This window comes from Penaeus japonicus, unplaced genomic scaffold (genome assembly GCF_977035675.1).
Source record: "Penaeus japonicus unplaced genomic scaffold, GWHDUDI00000001_assembly GWHDUDI00000019, whole genome shotgun sequence".
In the NCBI taxonomy this organism is placed as follows: Eukaryota; Metazoa; Arthropoda; class Malacostraca; order Decapoda; family Penaeidae; genus Penaeus; species Penaeus japonicus.
In genome coordinates this window covers 30,088,718-30,106,217 of record NW_028234421.1, presented here as the reverse complement: position 1 = coordinate 30,106,217, position 17,500 = coordinate 30,088,718, and the positions used below count along the sequence as shown (strand labels likewise).

At 38.0% G+C, this 17,500-nt stretch overlaps 4 protein-coding genes across 5 annotated transcripts in view; 3 read left to right on the top strand and 1 right to left on the bottom strand.

The window, feature by feature from the left end:
* The window catches only part of LOC122247606 (uncharacterized), a 19,667-nt gene that overhangs the window by 70 nt on the left and 2,097 nt on the right, over window positions 1-17,500 (bottom strand). Inside the window, exons 1-3 of one of the 2 annotated variants that reach the window (XM_043007010.2) lie at window positions 1,159-1,215; window positions 569-936; window positions 1-455 (exon numbers count right to left, since the gene is read on the bottom strand). The exon at window positions 1-455 is cut by the window's left edge and continues 70 nt beyond it. In XM_043007010.2, coding sequence (XP_042862944.2) covers window positions 290-455; window positions 569-936 — 534 coding nt within the window. In that variant the 5' untranslated portion in view covers window positions 1,159-1,215 and the 3' untranslated portion in view covers window positions 1-289. Of the gene's footprint in view, window positions 456-568; window positions 937-1,158; window positions 1,216-17,500 lie in introns of those variants that run through there. The other variant, XM_086547680.1, reaches the window with a different exon arrangement.
* On the top strand, window positions 2,708-4,481 carry LOC147469803 (uncharacterized). Its single transcript, XM_086547679.1, has 3 exons — window positions 2,708-2,777; window positions 3,391-3,758; window positions 3,872-4,481. Exons 2-3 carry the CDS (start codon window positions 3,391-3,393, stop codon window positions 4,035-4,037), a joined length of 534 nt encoding a protein of 177 aa, XP_086403805.1. The 5' UTR covers window positions 2,708-2,777; the 3' UTR covers window positions 4,038-4,481.
* LOC122247603 (uncharacterized) lies at window positions 8,532-9,958 on the top strand. Its single transcript, XM_043007004.2, has 3 exons — window positions 8,532-8,584; window positions 8,894-9,261; window positions 9,375-9,958. Exons 2-3 carry the CDS (start codon window positions 8,894-8,896, stop codon window positions 9,538-9,540), a joined length of 534 nt encoding a protein of 177 aa, XP_042862938.1. The 5' UTR covers window positions 8,532-8,584; the 3' UTR covers window positions 9,541-9,958.
* Window positions 14,756-16,217, top strand: LOC122247604 (uncharacterized). The gene is made up of 3 exons (XM_043007006.2): window positions 14,756-14,842; window positions 15,153-15,520; window positions 15,634-16,217. The coding sequence occupies exons 2-3, from the start codon at window positions 15,153-15,155 to the stop codon at window positions 15,797-15,799; spliced, it is 534 nt and encodes a 177-aa protein (XP_042862940.1). The 5' UTR covers window positions 14,756-14,842; the 3' UTR covers window positions 15,800-16,217.

The following is a 17,500-nucleotide window of genomic DNA, read 5'->3' as shown; positions in this document are numbered from 1 at the left end:
ATTACAGAGGAAAGAAACCTTGTTTTTTCGGGTCAAAGATGACTATGTTTGAAGTGACTTTGTAAGGAGAGGCGCTACAGTAGCAAGTGACATTAATAACTAAAGCTATACATAAAGTAGTAAAACGCTATGGATGTGAAGGTTACACGCTCTCTCATGATACAGTGCCACACCCGGCACTTGGGTCTTGGCACTGATGGCGAAGATGAAATACATACGCAACGCAAACTACCCTGTCCTCTTAAGGTCTATGGTTGCAATGATGTTAAGATGAGAAAAAGAAATACGATTAGGCAGTGTTCTGGATTTCCTTGAATGCCAGGTAGATGGACTTCCTGTCGAAGGGACAGCTGCTGAAGGTCTGAGCGCAGGCGGCAGTGCCGTTGATGGCACCGACCTTGCCTGCGTCAGCGAAGAAACCTCCGGCGACCCCGCTGATGGCACTCGTGCTGCGTCTGGTTTGGGAACAGGAATTCATGATGAATGAAGCAAAAGCAAGGCAATGAGTGTTTGGAGAAGAGTTTGAACGAGTGCAAGATTGAGTGCCAAATGTGTTGGCTGTACTTACCCGAAGAGGTTGCGGATGAGGAGCTCCTCGTGGGCGAGCTTGTCGTCGGCGGTGGCTTCGAGTTCGCACACGTAGCGGCGACCGCAGTCGAGGAAGTCTGAGTTGGCGGCCATGGTGAAGTAGATCTCGGGGCTGGTGAAGGGAAGGCAGGACGAAGCCTCGCGCTTTCCACGGTTGGCCAGAGCCACCGCTGCCGCAGCGCCGATGGCCAGAGCACCCACGGCAGCGGCGCCGGCGGCCAGACCTGCGGCGCTGACGGTGACGCCGGTGGTGGCGGCCGCGGTACCAGCCGTCAGGAGGATGATGCACTGGGCCAAGTCGAGGAGGGCGGCGCCGAGGGCCAGGGCGATCAGGAGACGGCCGTTCATCTGGGGAAGCTCGCAGGTCAGAGAAAGAAACTCGGATATGGACAAACAAGAACCAAAACAAAGAAGACACTCAATATGCAAAGACAAACACATCTTTAGGATATTACAAAATCTCTACAAGCAAAAGGATGCTCAAATCTAAATAAAATACAACGAAATAAGCTCAAATCTAAATGAAATCCAACGAAATAAGCTAACAAACTTCAAAATCTCATAGAACACCTTGAGCGAGTATGCAGAGTGCCAGACGAGGACTGAGGACCCTTAGAAGAGCCCAGCCTTATATACATCTCCGGGGTGACCTTGTATTCGAGAAATGATTAGACGCTGGGCATGGCTCTTGATTCCCAAAGATATAGGCTTGCTTCCTTTTCCTATATGATGTTAATAGCCTTGTTATTATTTCTTCATGATGATAACTACCCTGAGTGTCTGAGGTCTCGCCATCTAATTTGGTGTCTTTAAACTTCTCTTGGCTGCGACTCTGTGTTTTTTTCGCATTAATTGAAGAATATTTTTCTTTGTAACTTTTCAAGATCATGTAAAGATACTTTCCATTTGCTGTTATTATTAACTTCGTGATATTGATCTTAGTTATGATGATATTAGCAGCATAGATTTATAGTATCATAATTGTAATCAGCATTACCATGTATTTATTTTTGCTACTGTTATTACCATTGTCATTAAAAACATTGTTGCTGTTGTTATGATTGGCATCATCATAATCATTATTTTCCTCGGTATAAAAATCATTATAATAATGATAAAAATATTACTACCATTAATAATAATGATGATAATGATACTAGTGAGGATAATGATAATAACAATGATAATGATTACAAAAATCATCATTACCATCATTATCATTGTTATTACTATCATTATGGACATTGTTATTACTATTATTATGAAAATTGTTATTATTATCATTATCAATATTATCAATATCTTTATTGTTATAATTACCATCAATTATCATTACTGCTATTATTATCATAATCATCATTATCATCATCTTTACTATTATTATCATTCTTATTATAATCTTTATCATCATTATCATCATTATTATTATTATCATCATTATTGTTCTCATTATCATCATTTTTATCATAATTAGTAATGTTGTCATTATCATCATTATCATTATTGTCATATACTATAATATTTTATTTGCATCATTATCATTGTTACTATTATAACCATTATTATCATTTTCATTACTATTGTCATTATCATTATGATCATGATTATCAGCATTACCATCATCATTATCATTATTGTTACTATTACTATTACCGTTATCATTATGATAATCATTATCATCATTACTGTTATTCTATTATCATTAATAGTATCATTATCATCATCCTTTTAGTTCATATCGTTATTTTATCATTATCCTTTTTGTTACTATTATTATTATTTTTATCATTATCATTACGACCATTATTTTTATCATTATCGCCATCAGCTTTAGCCTCGTTATCATTATCATTGTAACTATTACTAGTATCATTACCATTATCACTATCACCATACATTGATGAAGAAGCTCAAACAAATAAAAGTTTAAAGCAAAAAAAAAAAAATAATAATAAATACAGATGCATACATCTTTAATTATCCTTTCCTTTAACACCAAAATAATCGAAAGGAAAAAAAATGTGTTTATTACATTATACGGAAGTAAGAAAATATTCAAGGGAATCAGCTGCCTAATGTATGAACATCATCATTATGTTTCCAATACAAGGTCATGCTGAGTATGTATATAAGGCAGAGGTCTTCCCAGTGTCGTCAGTCCTCGCTCGGCACTGTACGCTCTTCTCAAGGTGTGTGGGTCCTCTCAAGGTTGTTTTGTCTCCTAGCATTGTTTTTTTTTCTATATGTTTGACTCGTTTTTGATAGGTATATTGATATGATTTGATGAATGAATATGTATATGTAAACACACACACACACACACAAATATATATATATATATATATATATATATATATATATATATATGTATATATACCTATATGCATATATACATATATATGTATGTATGTATATATATATATATATATATATATATATATATATATATATATATATAATATATATAATATTTACCTATATGTATATATATGTACATATATATGTATATATGTATATATATATGTATATATACGTATACATATGTACATATATACATATGTATATACGTATATATACATATATATACATACATATATATATATATATATATATATATATATATATATATATATATATATATATATGTATATGCATGTATGTATAGATATTATTTTTTTCCTAGTACCCTATTGTTTATCAGATACATTATGAATCTCTAGCCTTATATCTAAAGCTAACAGCCACTTTTGAATATAATGCCTTGCTCTCACGAGTTTCTTTCTGACCTGCGACCTTCCCCAGATGAACGGCCGTCTCCTGATCGCCCTGGCCCTCGGCGCCGCCCTCCTCGACTTGGCCCAGTGCATCATCCTCCTGACGGCTGGTACCGCGGCCGCCACCACCGGCGTCACCGTCAGCGCCGCAGGTCTGGCCGCCGGCGCCGCTGCCGTGGGTGCTCTGGCCATCGGCGCTGCGGCAGCGGTGGCTCTGGCCAACCGTGGAAAGCGCGAGGCTTCGTCCTGCCTTCCCTTCACCAGCCCCGAGATCTACTTCACCATGGCCGCCAACTCAGACTTCCTCGACTGCGGTCGCCGCTACGTGTGCGAACTCGAAGCCACCGCCGACGACAAGCTCGCCCACGAGGAGCTCCTCATCCGCAACCTCTTCGGGTAAGTACAGCCAACACATTTGGCACTCAGTCTTGCACTCGTTGAAACTCTTCTCCAAACACTCATTGCCTTGCTTTTGCTTCATTCATCATGAATTCCTGTTCCCAAACCAGACGCAGCACGAGTGCCATCAGCGGGGTCGCCGGAGGTTTCTTCGCTGACGCAGGCAAGGTCGGTGCCATCAACGGCACTGCCGCCTGCGCTCAGACCTTCAGCAGCTGTCCCTTCGACAGGAAGTCCATCTACCTGGCATTCAAGGAAATCCAGAACACTGCCTGAGTCTATTTCTTTTCTCATCTCACCAACACTGCAACCATAGACCCTATGAGGACAGGGTAGTTTGCGTTGCGTGTGTCTGCCAATTCGTGCCAAGACCCAAGTGCCGGGTGTGGCGCGGCACCTTGAGAGAGCGTGGAACTTTCACAGTGCCTCTTTCATAATGTCACTCTGCCACGAGTGTCATTCCCAGTTAGAAATGTCACTCCCTGTCATAGTGCACATACTGTAACAGTGTCAGTAACGGCATCACTGCCATAGTGTCACTTTTCGTTCAGTGTCACTCTTTTCCGAGTGCCACTTTCATCCTAGTGTCACTCCCTGTCAGAGTTTCATTTCCTAGCAGTGGTACTCCCTTATAGGGCAGTGCTGCTTCTTACTCTACTTTTACGCGTTTTTTTATGAAAAAAGTTGTTATTTCAATAAAATGCTCTATCTAAAAGGAAACACTCTTTTATTGCCAGTCGCCAAAATGCTTTAATCAGACTGTTTTAGATCATACTGTAAGTACCGTATCAAGTTTCTGTTGAGAAAATCTAACTTAAGATAATAATTCACATCAAACCAATAAACCAAAGGAACGGATACAGAAATACCAAAGACAAAGGCAAAATATTTACATGACAAATATATCACTTGGAACAACTGAACATGCAACCATGTAAACAAACAAATCAGACTGTGCTAGCTAGTTAGATAAAGATGATAACCAAAATCCTCCATAAGGAAAAGTGAATAACAGGAAAAAACAGGAAGACATTTCCTATATAACCTGTAATACTAACTGCTCAAAAAACATGAATGTATGAAAACGCGTTAAAGATATAGATATTTTTCCCGCAGGAAATTTATCAACAGATTTTCTCATTAATCACTGAATATTGAAACATGCAATTTATGGTAAAATACTATGCTAAATATAATCATTAAGTAAATAAAAAATCAACAAGAGCGACATGTCAATACTCATTACCAAGAAGTGATAAATCATACATCCCTTTTGGTTAAATATACTGATATGATGCAGCTAAAGATAACTTGATAAATCTTACACTGTCCAAACGCTAGAACCTCTGGCTGGGAATAATGTCATATCATGTTTATTCTAGCATACAACAAGGCCATATGGAATAGAGAAATAATATTTAAATTTCTATCATATCCAATTATTTCCATTGTCATATGATATATTATCGACACATACATACATTTCATACATATCATATATATATATATATATATATATATATATATATATATATATATATATATATATATATATATATATATATATATAATTATATATATATATATATATATATATATATATATATATATATATATATATACATACATACATATATATAATATATGTATATATATATATATAATATATATATATATACATATATATATATATATATATATATATATATATATATATATACATATATGCGTGTGTGTGTGTGTGTGTGTTTGTGTGTGTATGTGTCTGAGTGCACACACAAACACACACATATATATATTTTTTTTTCTTTTCCTTTTTTTCTAATTTATTTTTTTCTTTATGAATCACAAAGCACACACAGCAGCGTGCACAGCACAGGCATGATAAAACACTGCCACAGTAAAAAATAAGGAGTAAACTCGCACCTTTTCCTTCTAAAAAAAAGTTCATCAGGAGTAAGCAGACAAAAAGGAATAGTAGAGGAAAATTCTAACAAGAATATATACTAGACAGATAGACACAAGGAATAAGGACTGTATCAGGTCACTGGAGGAAGGTCAAGGTCAATTAATCTAGGGAAAGCTTTTCCCACTAAAAAAAGACGTAAGATCATCCATACCCCACTGAACAGAGCTGAAATTGAAATTGGACAATTTTAAATCAATAGCGATTCTATTTTTTATTTTATTTTTATTTATTATTATTATTTTTTTGTGCGTATTAAATGATTTAGGAATCAATTTAACGTTATTTCACTTAAGTTGACCAGCATCATGCATGTGAATAGAACAAGCCTTAGATTCCCTGGCGTGCCTAACATCGCGTTCACTTGCGCCTGATGATGAACTCTCTTTAAAAGCTTGAAGCGTTGCGAGTTTACACTTCCTTGCTCTGGCAGTGTTTTGATATACATATATTTATAAATATATATGAACACACACGAATAGGAGTTTTACGGAAGTATGTAAAAGAAAATGGATATACTAATACCTATTCCTAATGATCAGTTGTTCAATTTCTGAAGGGTAGACAATGCATAGAAAGTCCATCTATAAATATAAATATCTTTCACCTATAAAAGGCATTAGACAATTGATTACATAATAAAAAAGGTGAAAACACGACTCCGACATTAATACCGAAGAAATTATATGAGACGTTTTAAGGCCTTTTCCTTTGTAAATTTCCAGACTACATAAGAGTGTATCTGTCTCTCTATCTTGCTATCGCTCTCTCTGTCCCTCTGTCTCTCTATCGCTCTCTCTCTCTCTCTCTCTCTCTCTCTCTCTCTCTCTCTCTCTCTCTCTCTCTTTCAGTCCTGTAATGAACTTCCGAAATACATAATCATGATAAACGTATTACAACAGCTCGATGCGGGATTTCCACAGCGAAAATATCATTAATCAAAATAGTACTCCGCTTCAAAAGAGGACTAAATATATATTGCACAAAGTAAACAATTCAGAATGCTTGCCGACTTTTTTTTACAAGCATGTTTATATAATCTATCGACCATGTCACCGACCTCGCAGTCCTGAGCCGACAGCAGCGGTCACTCGACGACCTCATCGCCACACAAGCGGATACTGGCGCACGCACGGAGACACGAACGCACAGGCGGAAAGGCATACGTGAAGAAAGAGAGAGAAAGAAAGACAGACAGACAGATGAACGAACAGAGACGCACACACATACGGATAAAGCACATAGATACACACGCAAACACATACACAATCTACACTTAAATTCACATACACATTCCACACTTGAAATAAAATTAAAATTCGCATTCCCATAGAAACATTCAAAAAGACAGGCACACGCGCATGCGAATAAAATGAAATAGAGACACGCAAAAACAGAGATGACAAAGCACAAAAAACACTGAGGAAAACACAGACATAAGGAGGGAGAAAACGATAGATACAGAGGAAAACAAAGACACAGACACACGGAGGAAAACAAAGACACAGACACATGGAGGAAAACATTCATACAGGCACACGGAGGAAAACATTTATACAGACACACGGAGGAATACAAAGCCACAGACACACGGAGGGAAAATACACACAGACACACGGAGGAAAACAAAGACACAGACACACGGAGGAAAACATACGCACAGACACACGGAAGAAAACATACAGACACATGGAAGAAAACAAAGACACAGACACAAGGAGGAAAACATTCATACAGACACACGGAAGAAAACATACACACAAAAACAGGAGAACATACACGCAGACACACGAAGGAAAACAAAGACACAGACACAAGGAGGAAAACAAACACAATCACAAAGAGGAAGCCAAATACACAAACACGCAGAGAAAAACATACACAGACACACGGAGAAAAAAAAAAAAAAAACAAGATGAATAGACACAGAAACACAAAGCAAATAATTAAAAAAACGGAGAAAAAACACACACTCACACACAAAAGCAGACACAAACAGAAAAAACACGCCCAAAAGAAGACACAGAAAACGAAGGAAAATACAGGAGACACAGAATCGAGGAAAAAAAACAAGGTATACACATACACTCGGATAAAAACAAAAGAGAATCACACGTACGAAAGAGAGAAAAAAGAAGAAACGGACAAACAACAAGGAAAAACTCAAACACAGATATGTGGAGAAAAACAAACACGGAAAGGAATCGACAGGAAGAAAGACACACGAAAAGAAACACAGACAAAGAAAAGATATAGAGACAGATAGGAATACGAAGGCACAGATGCGACGAAGAGGAGAGAGAAGGGAGAGGAGGAAAGAGAAAAGGGGAGAGGAGAAGAGAGAGAAAAAAAGAGAGAAGAGACGAAATCAAAACTAATAAGCGAAGTAAAAGGATAAAGAGGAAGAAAAACCGTGAAAGAGAAAGAAAAAAATGACAAAATGAAAATAGATAGAGCGACATAAAATACAATATATATACCCAATATATGAGAAGAGAGAAGAAAGGAAAATAGAAGAGAAATAAGAGAAATAAAATGATAGAGAAATAAGAGAAATAAAATGATAGAGGAATTAAAAGAAATAAAACGACAGAGAAATAAAACAAAACAGAAGGGAAACAAAGAGGAAGCGAAAGAAAATACGCTATATATACTCAAAATATGAGAGGTAAACAAAGTCCAAAATGATTCCAAAGGAAGGAAAAAACTGCCATGAATTACTACAGGGAAAAGCGAGCGCCTGACCTTGCCGGCGTGTCGCGGGTTCTAGCAAGGTCGCTTCGTGTGGCCTGTATATAAGCGCCAGAACTTGGATGCGTCTTCAGTCCTCACCTGGCACTAGCACGCTACTCTCAAGGTACAGCGATATATTTCTCTATATTTTGTTTGATTAATAGTGGATTGATCTGTGCACTTGCGAGATGGAATTGAGAATGTCTTTGTCACTCGGATGGTGTCGATTGATATTTGCAAAGATCTGTCCATTGTCTTATTATAGATATCTTTCGCTTTATGATCTTACTAAACCTTAATATAATACGGGGGAAAATGAACAAACACACACACACAGGTACATATATGCATACATGGTTCTATCCGTATATCATTTGCCATTATCAGTTTATGCATTTATATTAATTGTGTGATTGCATCTGGCTGTCCCCAGATGAACGGCCGTCTCCTGATCGCCCTGGCCCTCGGCGCCGCCCTCCTCGACTTGGCCCAGTGCATCATCCTCCTGACGGCTGGTACCGCGGCCGCCACCACCGGCGTCACCGTCAGCGCCGCAGGTCTGGCCGCCGGCGCCGCTGCCGTGGGTGCTCTGGCCATCGGCGCTGCGGCAGCGGTGGCTCTGGCCAACCGTGGAAAGCGCGAGGCTTCGTCCTGCCTTCCCTTCACCAGCCCCGAGATCTACTTCACCATGGCCGCCAACTCAGACTTCCTCGACTGCGGTCGCCGCTACGTGTGCGAACTCGAAGCCACCGCCGACGACAAGCTCGCCCACGAGGAGCTCCTCATCCGCAACCTCTTCGGGTAAGTACAGCCAACACATTTGGCACTCAATCTTGCACTTGTTCAGACTCTTCTCCAAACACTCATTGCCTTGCTTTTGCTTCATTCATCATGAATTCCTGTTCCCAAACCAGACGCAGCACGAGTGCCATCAGCGGGGTCGCCGGAGGTTTCTTCGCTGACGCAGGCAAGGTCGGTGCCATCAACGGCACTGCCGCCTGCGCTCAGACCTTCAGCAGCTGTCCCTTCGACAGGAAGTCCATCTACCTGGCATTCAAGGAAATCCAGAACACTGCCTGAGTCTATTTCTTTTCTCATCTCACCAACACTGCAACCATAGACCCTACGAGGACAGGGTAGTTTGCGTTGCGTATGTGTTTCATCTTCGCCATCAGTGCCAAGACCCAAGTGCCGGGTGTGGCACGGCATCATGAGAGAGCGTGCCAATGGCAATCATAACGGCCTAAGGTCGTGCTGTTGCGTGTATGTCTCCAGTCATCAGAGCCGTTCCTATCATGTCATTCTTCACTCTGTCATTGTCATCTCGTCTACACTCCACATCATCCTTCAATATCCACACAACACTAGGTTGTTATCTCTTCTTGTACTATATGATGGTTCATTCTACTCTTTGCTCTATTTGTCCAAGAAAAATAAAATCCTGATGACGATTTCAATGTTATTCTCTCCATTTATTTCAAATTAAAAATTATTGGAACTATTTCTTTTTTTTTACCAGTCCTACAGCAATAACAAACTAAATTCTTTCCGTTACGAAAAATGATGATAAGAATTATTAGTATCTTAATTATTATGATAATAATCTTTTAGGTAATGATAAAAATAGAACTAGTAACAGTAGTAATGATAATGATGATGAAAATGATAGTAATAATAATAATGATAACACAGTGGAACTTTCACAGTGCCTCTTTCATAATGCCACACTGCCACGAGTGTCATTCCCAGTTAGAAATGTCACTCCCTGTCATAGTGCACATACTGTTACAGTGTTAGTAACGGCATCACTGTCATAGTGTCACTTTTCGTTCAGTGTCACTCTTTTCCGAGTGCCGCTTTCATCCTAGTGTCACTCCCTGTCAGAGTTTCATTTCCTAGCAGTGGTACTCCCTTATCGGGCAGTGCTGCGTTTTGCTCTATCTTTTTATGAAAAAGTTATTTCAATAAAATGCTCTATCTAAAAAAAAACAAAAAAACCTTCGTTTGTTGCAAGTTGCCAAAATGCTTTAGTCAGATTGTTTTAGATCATACTGTAGGTACCGTGTCAAGTTTATATGAAGAGAAAATCTAACTTAAGATAATAATTCACATCAAACCAATAAACCAAAGGAATAAATACAGAAATACAAAACACAAAGTCAAAATATTTACATAACGACAAATATATCACTAAGAACAACTGAACACACGACCCTGTAAACAAACAAATTAGACTGAACTAGCTAGTTAGATAAAGATGATAACCAAAACCTTCCACAAGGAAAAGTGAACAACAGGAATAAAACGGAAATACATTTCCTATATGACCTGTAATACTACCTACTCAAAAAAGAAAGAAAGAAAGAAAAAAAACATGAATATATGAAAACGCGAAGAGGATATAAATATTTTTCCCGTAGGAAATTTATCGACAGATTCTCTCATCAATAACCGAATATTGAAACATGCAATTTATGGTAAAATACTATGCTAAATGTAATTATTAAGTAAATAAAAGAGCGACATGCCTATACTCATTACCAAGAAGTGATAAATCATACATCCCTTTTGGTTAAATATACTGATACGATGCAGATAAAAATAACTTGATAAATCTTAGTGTCCAAACGCTAGAACCTGTGGCTTGGAATGATATGATAGCATATCTATTCTAGCATACAACAAGGCCATATGAAATAGAGAAATGATATGTGAACTTCCACATTTCTATAGATTTATAAAAATATAGAACTGTAAAAATCTATCATATCCAATTATTTCCAGTGTCAAATTATATGTTACCGACACATGCATTTGATACTTATCATCCTATTACGAAATAATTCAAGAATGATTTCCTTAAATGATAATTGTGATATATCAATCACAGTCTGTATTCTACACACACAAACACACACAGATACACACAAACACACAAACTCACACACACATATATATATGCGTGTGTGTTTGTGTGTGTGAATGTGTCTGAGTGCACACACACACACACACATATATATATATTCTTTCTTTCTTTTCTTTTTCATTTTTTTTTTCTTTTTCTTTATGAATCACAAAACACACACACTAGCGTGCACAGCACAGGCATGATAAAACACTGCCACAGTAAAAAATAAGGAGTAAACTCGAACCATTTCCTTCTAAAAAAAGTTCATCAGGAGAAAGCATTCAAAAATGAATAGTAGAGGTAAATTCTGACAAGAATATATACTAGACAGATAGACACAAGGAATAAGGACTGTATCAGGTCACTGAAGGAGGGTCAAGGTCAATTAATCTAGGGAAAGCTTTTCCCACTAATAAGGACGTAAGATCATCCATACCCCACTGAACAGAGCTGAAATTGAAATTGGACAATTTTAAATCAATAGCGATTCTATTTTTTTTTTTTTTTTTTTTTTTTTTTTTTTGGTGCGAATTAAATGATTTATGAATCAATTTAACGTTATTCCAGTTAAATTGACCAGCATCACGCATGTGAATAGAACAAGCCTTAGATTCCCTGGCGTGCCTAACATCGTGTTCACTTACGCCTGATAATGAACTCTTTTCAAAAGTTTGAAACGTTGCGAGTTTACACTTCCTTGCTCTGGCAGTGTTTTGATATACATATATTTATGTATATATGTGAACACACACTAATAGGAGTTTTACGGAAGTATATAAAAGAAAATGGATATACTAATACCTATTCCTAATGATCAGTTATTCAATTTCTGAAGGGTAGACAATGCAAAGTCCATCTATAAATATAAATATCATTCACCTATAAAAGGCATTAGACAATTGATTACATAATACAAAAGTAAAAACACGACTCCGACTTTAATACCGAAGAATTTATGTGAGACTTTTTAAGGCCTTTTCCTTTGTATATCTCCTGATCACATAAGAGTGAATCTGTCTCTCTGTCTCTCTATCGCTCACTCTGTCTTTCTCTCTCTCAGTCCTGTAATGAACTTTCGAAATACATAATCATGATAAACGTATTTCAACACCTCGAAAAGATCGTTATTCAAAATAGTACTCCGCTTCAAAAGAGGACTAAATATATATATGGCATAAAGTAAACAATTCAGAATGCTTGCCGACTTTTTTGCAAGCATGTTTATATAATTTATGACCATGACACCGACCTCGCAGTCCTGAGCCGAAGCAGCGGTCACTCGACGACCTCATCGCCACACAAGCGGATACTGGCGCACGCACGGAGACACGCACGCACGGGCGGGAAGGCATACGCGAAGAAAGGGAAAGAAAGAAAGAAAGAAAGACAGATAGATGGACGAACAGAGACGCACACACATACGGATAAAACACATAGATACACACGCAAACACATATACAATCTACTCTTAAATTCACATACACATTCCACACTTGAATTAGAATTAAAATCCCCATTCCCATAGAAACATGCAAAAAGACAGGCACACGCGCATGCGAATAAAATGAAATAGAGACCCGTAAAAACAGAGATGACAAAGCACAAAAAACAGGCGCATTGAGGAAAACACAGACATGAGGAGGGAGAAAACGATAGACACAGGAAAATAAGACAGACACACGGAGGAAAACATACACACAGACACACGGAGGAAAACAAGACACAGACACACAGAAGACATACACATTTATATAAATACCCGGAGGAAAACAAAGACACAAACACATGGAGGAAAACATACACACAGACACATGGAGGAAAACATTCATACAGACACACTGAGGAAAACAAACACACACACACACAGAAAGCATACACGTTCATATAGACACCCGGAGGAAAACAAAGCCACAGACACATGGAGGAAAACATACACACAGACACACAGAGGAAAACATTTATACAGACACACGGAGTAATACAAAGCCACAGACACACGGAGGGAAAAATACACACTGACACACGGAGGAAAACAAAGACACAGGCACACAGAGGAAAACAAAGACACAAACATACAGAGGGAAACATACACACAGACATACGGAGGAAAATACAGACACAAACACACGGAGGAAAACATACACACAGACACATGGAAGAAAACATACACAAAGACACACGGAGGAAAACAAAGACACAAACACACGGAAGAAAACATACAGACACATGGAAGAAAACAAAGACACAGACACACGGAGGAAAACAAAGACACAGACATACGAAGGAAAACATTCATACAGACACACGGAAGAAAACATACACACAAACACAGGTAGGAGAACATACACGCAGATACACGAAGGAAAACATACGCGCAGACACACAGAGTAAAACAAAGACACAGACAAAAGGAGGAAAACAAACACAGTCACAAAGAGGAAGACAAATACACAAACACCCAAAGAAAAACATACACAAACACACGGAGAAAAAAAAACACGATGAATAGACACAGAAACACAAAGCAAATAATAACAAAAACGGAGAAACACACACAAACTCACACATAAAATCAGACGCAAACAGAAAAACACGCCCAGAGGAAGACAGAGAAAACTAGAAACAGAAAACCAAGGAAAATACAGGAGACACAGACTCGGGGGAAAAACGAGGTATACACATACACTCGGATAAAAAACAAAAGAGACACACACGTACGAAAGAGAGAAAAACGGAGAAACGGACAAACAACAAGGAAAAACTCAAACACAGATATGTGGAAAAAACAAACAAACACGGAAAGGAATCGACAGGAAGAAAGACACACGAAAAGAAACACAGACAAAGAAAAGATATAGAGGCAGATAGGAATACGAGTACACAGATGCGACGAAGAGGAGAGAGAAGAGAGAGGAGGAAAGAGAAAGGGGGAGAGGAGAAGAGAGAGAAAAAAAGAGAGAAGAGAGGATATTAAAACAGTAATAATCGAAGTAAAATGATGAAGAGGAAGAAAACCGTGAAAGAGAAAGAAAAAATGACAAAATGAAAATAGATAGAGCGACATAAAATACAACATATATACCCAATATATGAGAAGAGAGGAGAAAGGAAAATAGAAGAGAAATAAGAGAAATAAAATGATAGAAAAATAAGAGAAATAAAATGATAGAGGAATTAAAAGAAATAAAACGACAGATATAAAACAAAACAGAAGGGAAACAAAGATTAGAGAAACAAAGAGAGAAAGTGAAAGGAAATACAATATATATATTCAATATATAAAAGGTAAACAAAGTCCAAAATGATTCCAAAGGAAGGAAAAAACTGCCATGAATTACTACAGGGAAAAGCGAGCGCCTGACCTTGGCGGCGTGTCGCGGGTTCTAGCAAGGTCGCTTCGTGTGGCCTGTATATAAGCGCCAGAACTTGGATGCGTCTTCAGTCCTCACCTGGCACTAGCACGCTACTCTCAAGGTACAGCGATATATTTCTCTATATTTGGTTTGATTAATAGTGGATTGATCCGTGCACTTGCGAGATGGAATTGAGAATGTCTTTGTCACTCGGATGGTGTCGAATGACATTTGCAATGATCTGTTCATTGTCTTATTATAGATATCTTTAACTTTATGATTTTACTTGTCTTAATATAATACAGGGGAAAATGAACAAACACACACACACCCAGGTGCATATATGCACGCATGGTTCTATCCGTATATCATTTGCCATTATCAGTTTATGCATTTATATTAATTCTGAGATTGCATCTGGCTGTCCCCAGATGAACGGCCGTCTCCTGATCGCCCTGGCCCTCGGCGCCGCCCTCCTCGACTTGGCCCAGTGCATCATCCTCCTGACGGCTGGTACCGCGGCCGCCACCACCGGCGTCACCGTCAGCGCCGCAGGTCTGGCCGCCGGCGCCGCTGCCGTGGGTGCTCTGGCCATCGGCGCTGCGGCAGCGGTGGCTCTGGCCAACCGTGGAAAGCGCGAGGCTTCGTCCTGCCTTCCCTTCACCAGCCCCGAGATCTACTTCACCATGGCCGCCAACTCAGACTTCCTCGACTGCGGTCGCCGCTACGTGTGCGAACTCGAAGCCACCGCCGACGACAAGCTCGCCCACGAGGAGCTCCTCATCCGCAACCTCTTCGGGTAAGTACAGCCAACACATTTGGCACTCAATCTTGCACTCGTTCAAACTCTTCTCCAAACACTCATTGCCTTGCTTTTGCTTCATTCATCATGAATTCCTGTTCCCAAACCAGACGCAGCACGAGTGCCATCAGCGGGGTCGCCGGAGGTTTCTTCGCTGACGCAGGCAAGGTCGGTGCCATCAACGGCACTGCCGCCTGCGCTCAGACCTTCAGCAGCTGTCCCTTCGACAGGAAGTCCATCTACCTGGCATTCAAGGAAATCCAGAACACTGCCTGAGTCTATTTCTTTTCTCATCTCACCAACACTGCAACCATAGACCCTATGAGGACAGGGTAGTTTGCGTTGCGTATGTGTTTCATCTTCGCCATCAGTGCCAAGACCCAAGTGCCGGGTGTGGCACGGCATCATGAGAGAGCGTGCCAATGGCAATCATAACGGCCTAAGGTCGTGCTGTTGCGTGTATGTCTCCAGTCATCAGAGCCGTTCCTATCATGTCATTCTTCACTTCGTCATTGTCATCTCGTCCACACTCCACATCATCCTTCAATATCCACACAACACTAGGTTGTTATCTCCTTGTACTATATGATGGTTCATTCTACTCTTTGCTATATTTCTTCAAGAAAAGGAAAATGTCCTGATGACGATTTCAATGCTATTCTCTCCATCTATTTCAAATTAAAAGTAATAGGAACTATTTCTTTTTCTTACCAGTCCTACAGCAATAAAGAACGAAATTCTTTCCGTTACGAAAAATGATAAGAATGATTGGTATCTTCATTATTATGATAACAATCTTTTAGATAATAATGATAAGAGTAGAACTAGTAACAGTAGTAATGATAATGATGATGAAAATGATAGTGATAATAATAATGTTAACAATGATAATAATTATACTACTACTACAAATGATGATAATGATACTGCTCCTACAAATGAGGATAATGATAACAATAATAATAATGATGATAGTATGAATAATGATTATAGCTGTGATAGTAATAATGATAACAATAAGGGTATCAATAATGATAATCATGATGATAATAATTGTGATAATTTTCATTATTGTTATCATTATCATCCTTACCATCATTGATCATCATTATCATCATAATTATTATTATTATCATCCTTATTATAACTATCATTATCATAATTATATCAGTGATGATAATGCTAATAATGATAATGAAGAAAACGATGATAATGATAGTTATAATGATAATAGTAATAATGAAGAAGATAATTTTGATGATAATGATAACAATCAAGATGATAAAAATGATTATGATGATAATACTAATATTGATAATGATGAAAGTGATAATGATGATAAGGATAATACTAATAATAATGATGATGATAATAGCAACAACAATAATGATCATGATAATGACACGATCAATATCATCATTATTCATTAACTGTAAAAATGACAACATTAACAAGTTAAATGATTATAATGACAAATCATGATAATTGCTATTTTCCTTTTATTATCCTTAAAAGGACAGTTTGAAAGAGTGACGACAATGATGATAATATTCCTGAAAACATTGATAATAAACATGACTTCAAAAACTGATGCTGATGATAAAAACAGTATCAATAAAAGTGTTGACAAATCTGATTAATATCATAACTATAGAAATAATTACGATAGTGCTGAAGATATAAGTGTTAAAGATACATATTGACTGTACTTGGTAAGACTTTGTGAATTTGTCTTTAATTAATTCAATATATCAATACGTATTTTCTGCAAGGGTAAGAAACGACCCTTTTACAGTAACTAAATCTTTTGTAAGTATAATTATCGTTTTTTTAATAATTCCTACTATGGATATAATTATCATGATTATTATTATAGTTGCAATGGTTATCACTGTTACGATCCAAGAAGCAACAGGTAACTGCATTAAATAGCCTAGCCAGTGCGTCATTATTATCATTATCATTATTATTATTATT

Bases quoted from the DNA above. Each gene is read 5' to 3' on its own strand.
- LOC122247603 (XM_043007004.2), top strand. From the start codon at position 8,894: ATGAACGGCCGTCTCCTGATCGCCCTGGCCCTCGGCGCCGCCCTCCTC. The intron at 9,262-9,374 runs GTAAGTACAGCC...TTCCCAAACCAG, and splicing joins CTCATCCGCAACCTCTTCGG to ACGCAGCACGAGTGCCATCA.
- LOC147469803 (XM_086547679.1), top strand. From the start codon at position 3,391: ATGAACGGCCGTCTCCTGATCGCCCTGGCCCTCGGCGCCGCCCTCCTC. The intron at 3,759-3,871 runs GTAAGTACAGCC...TTCCCAAACCAG, and splicing joins CTCATCCGCAACCTCTTCGG to ACGCAGCACGAGTGCCATCA.
- LOC122247604 (XM_043007006.2), top strand. From the start codon at position 15,153: ATGAACGGCCGTCTCCTGATCGCCCTGGCCCTCGGCGCCGCCCTCCTC. The intron at 15,521-15,633 runs GTAAGTACAGCC...TTCCCAAACCAG, and splicing joins CTCATCCGCAACCTCTTCGG to ACGCAGCACGAGTGCCATCA.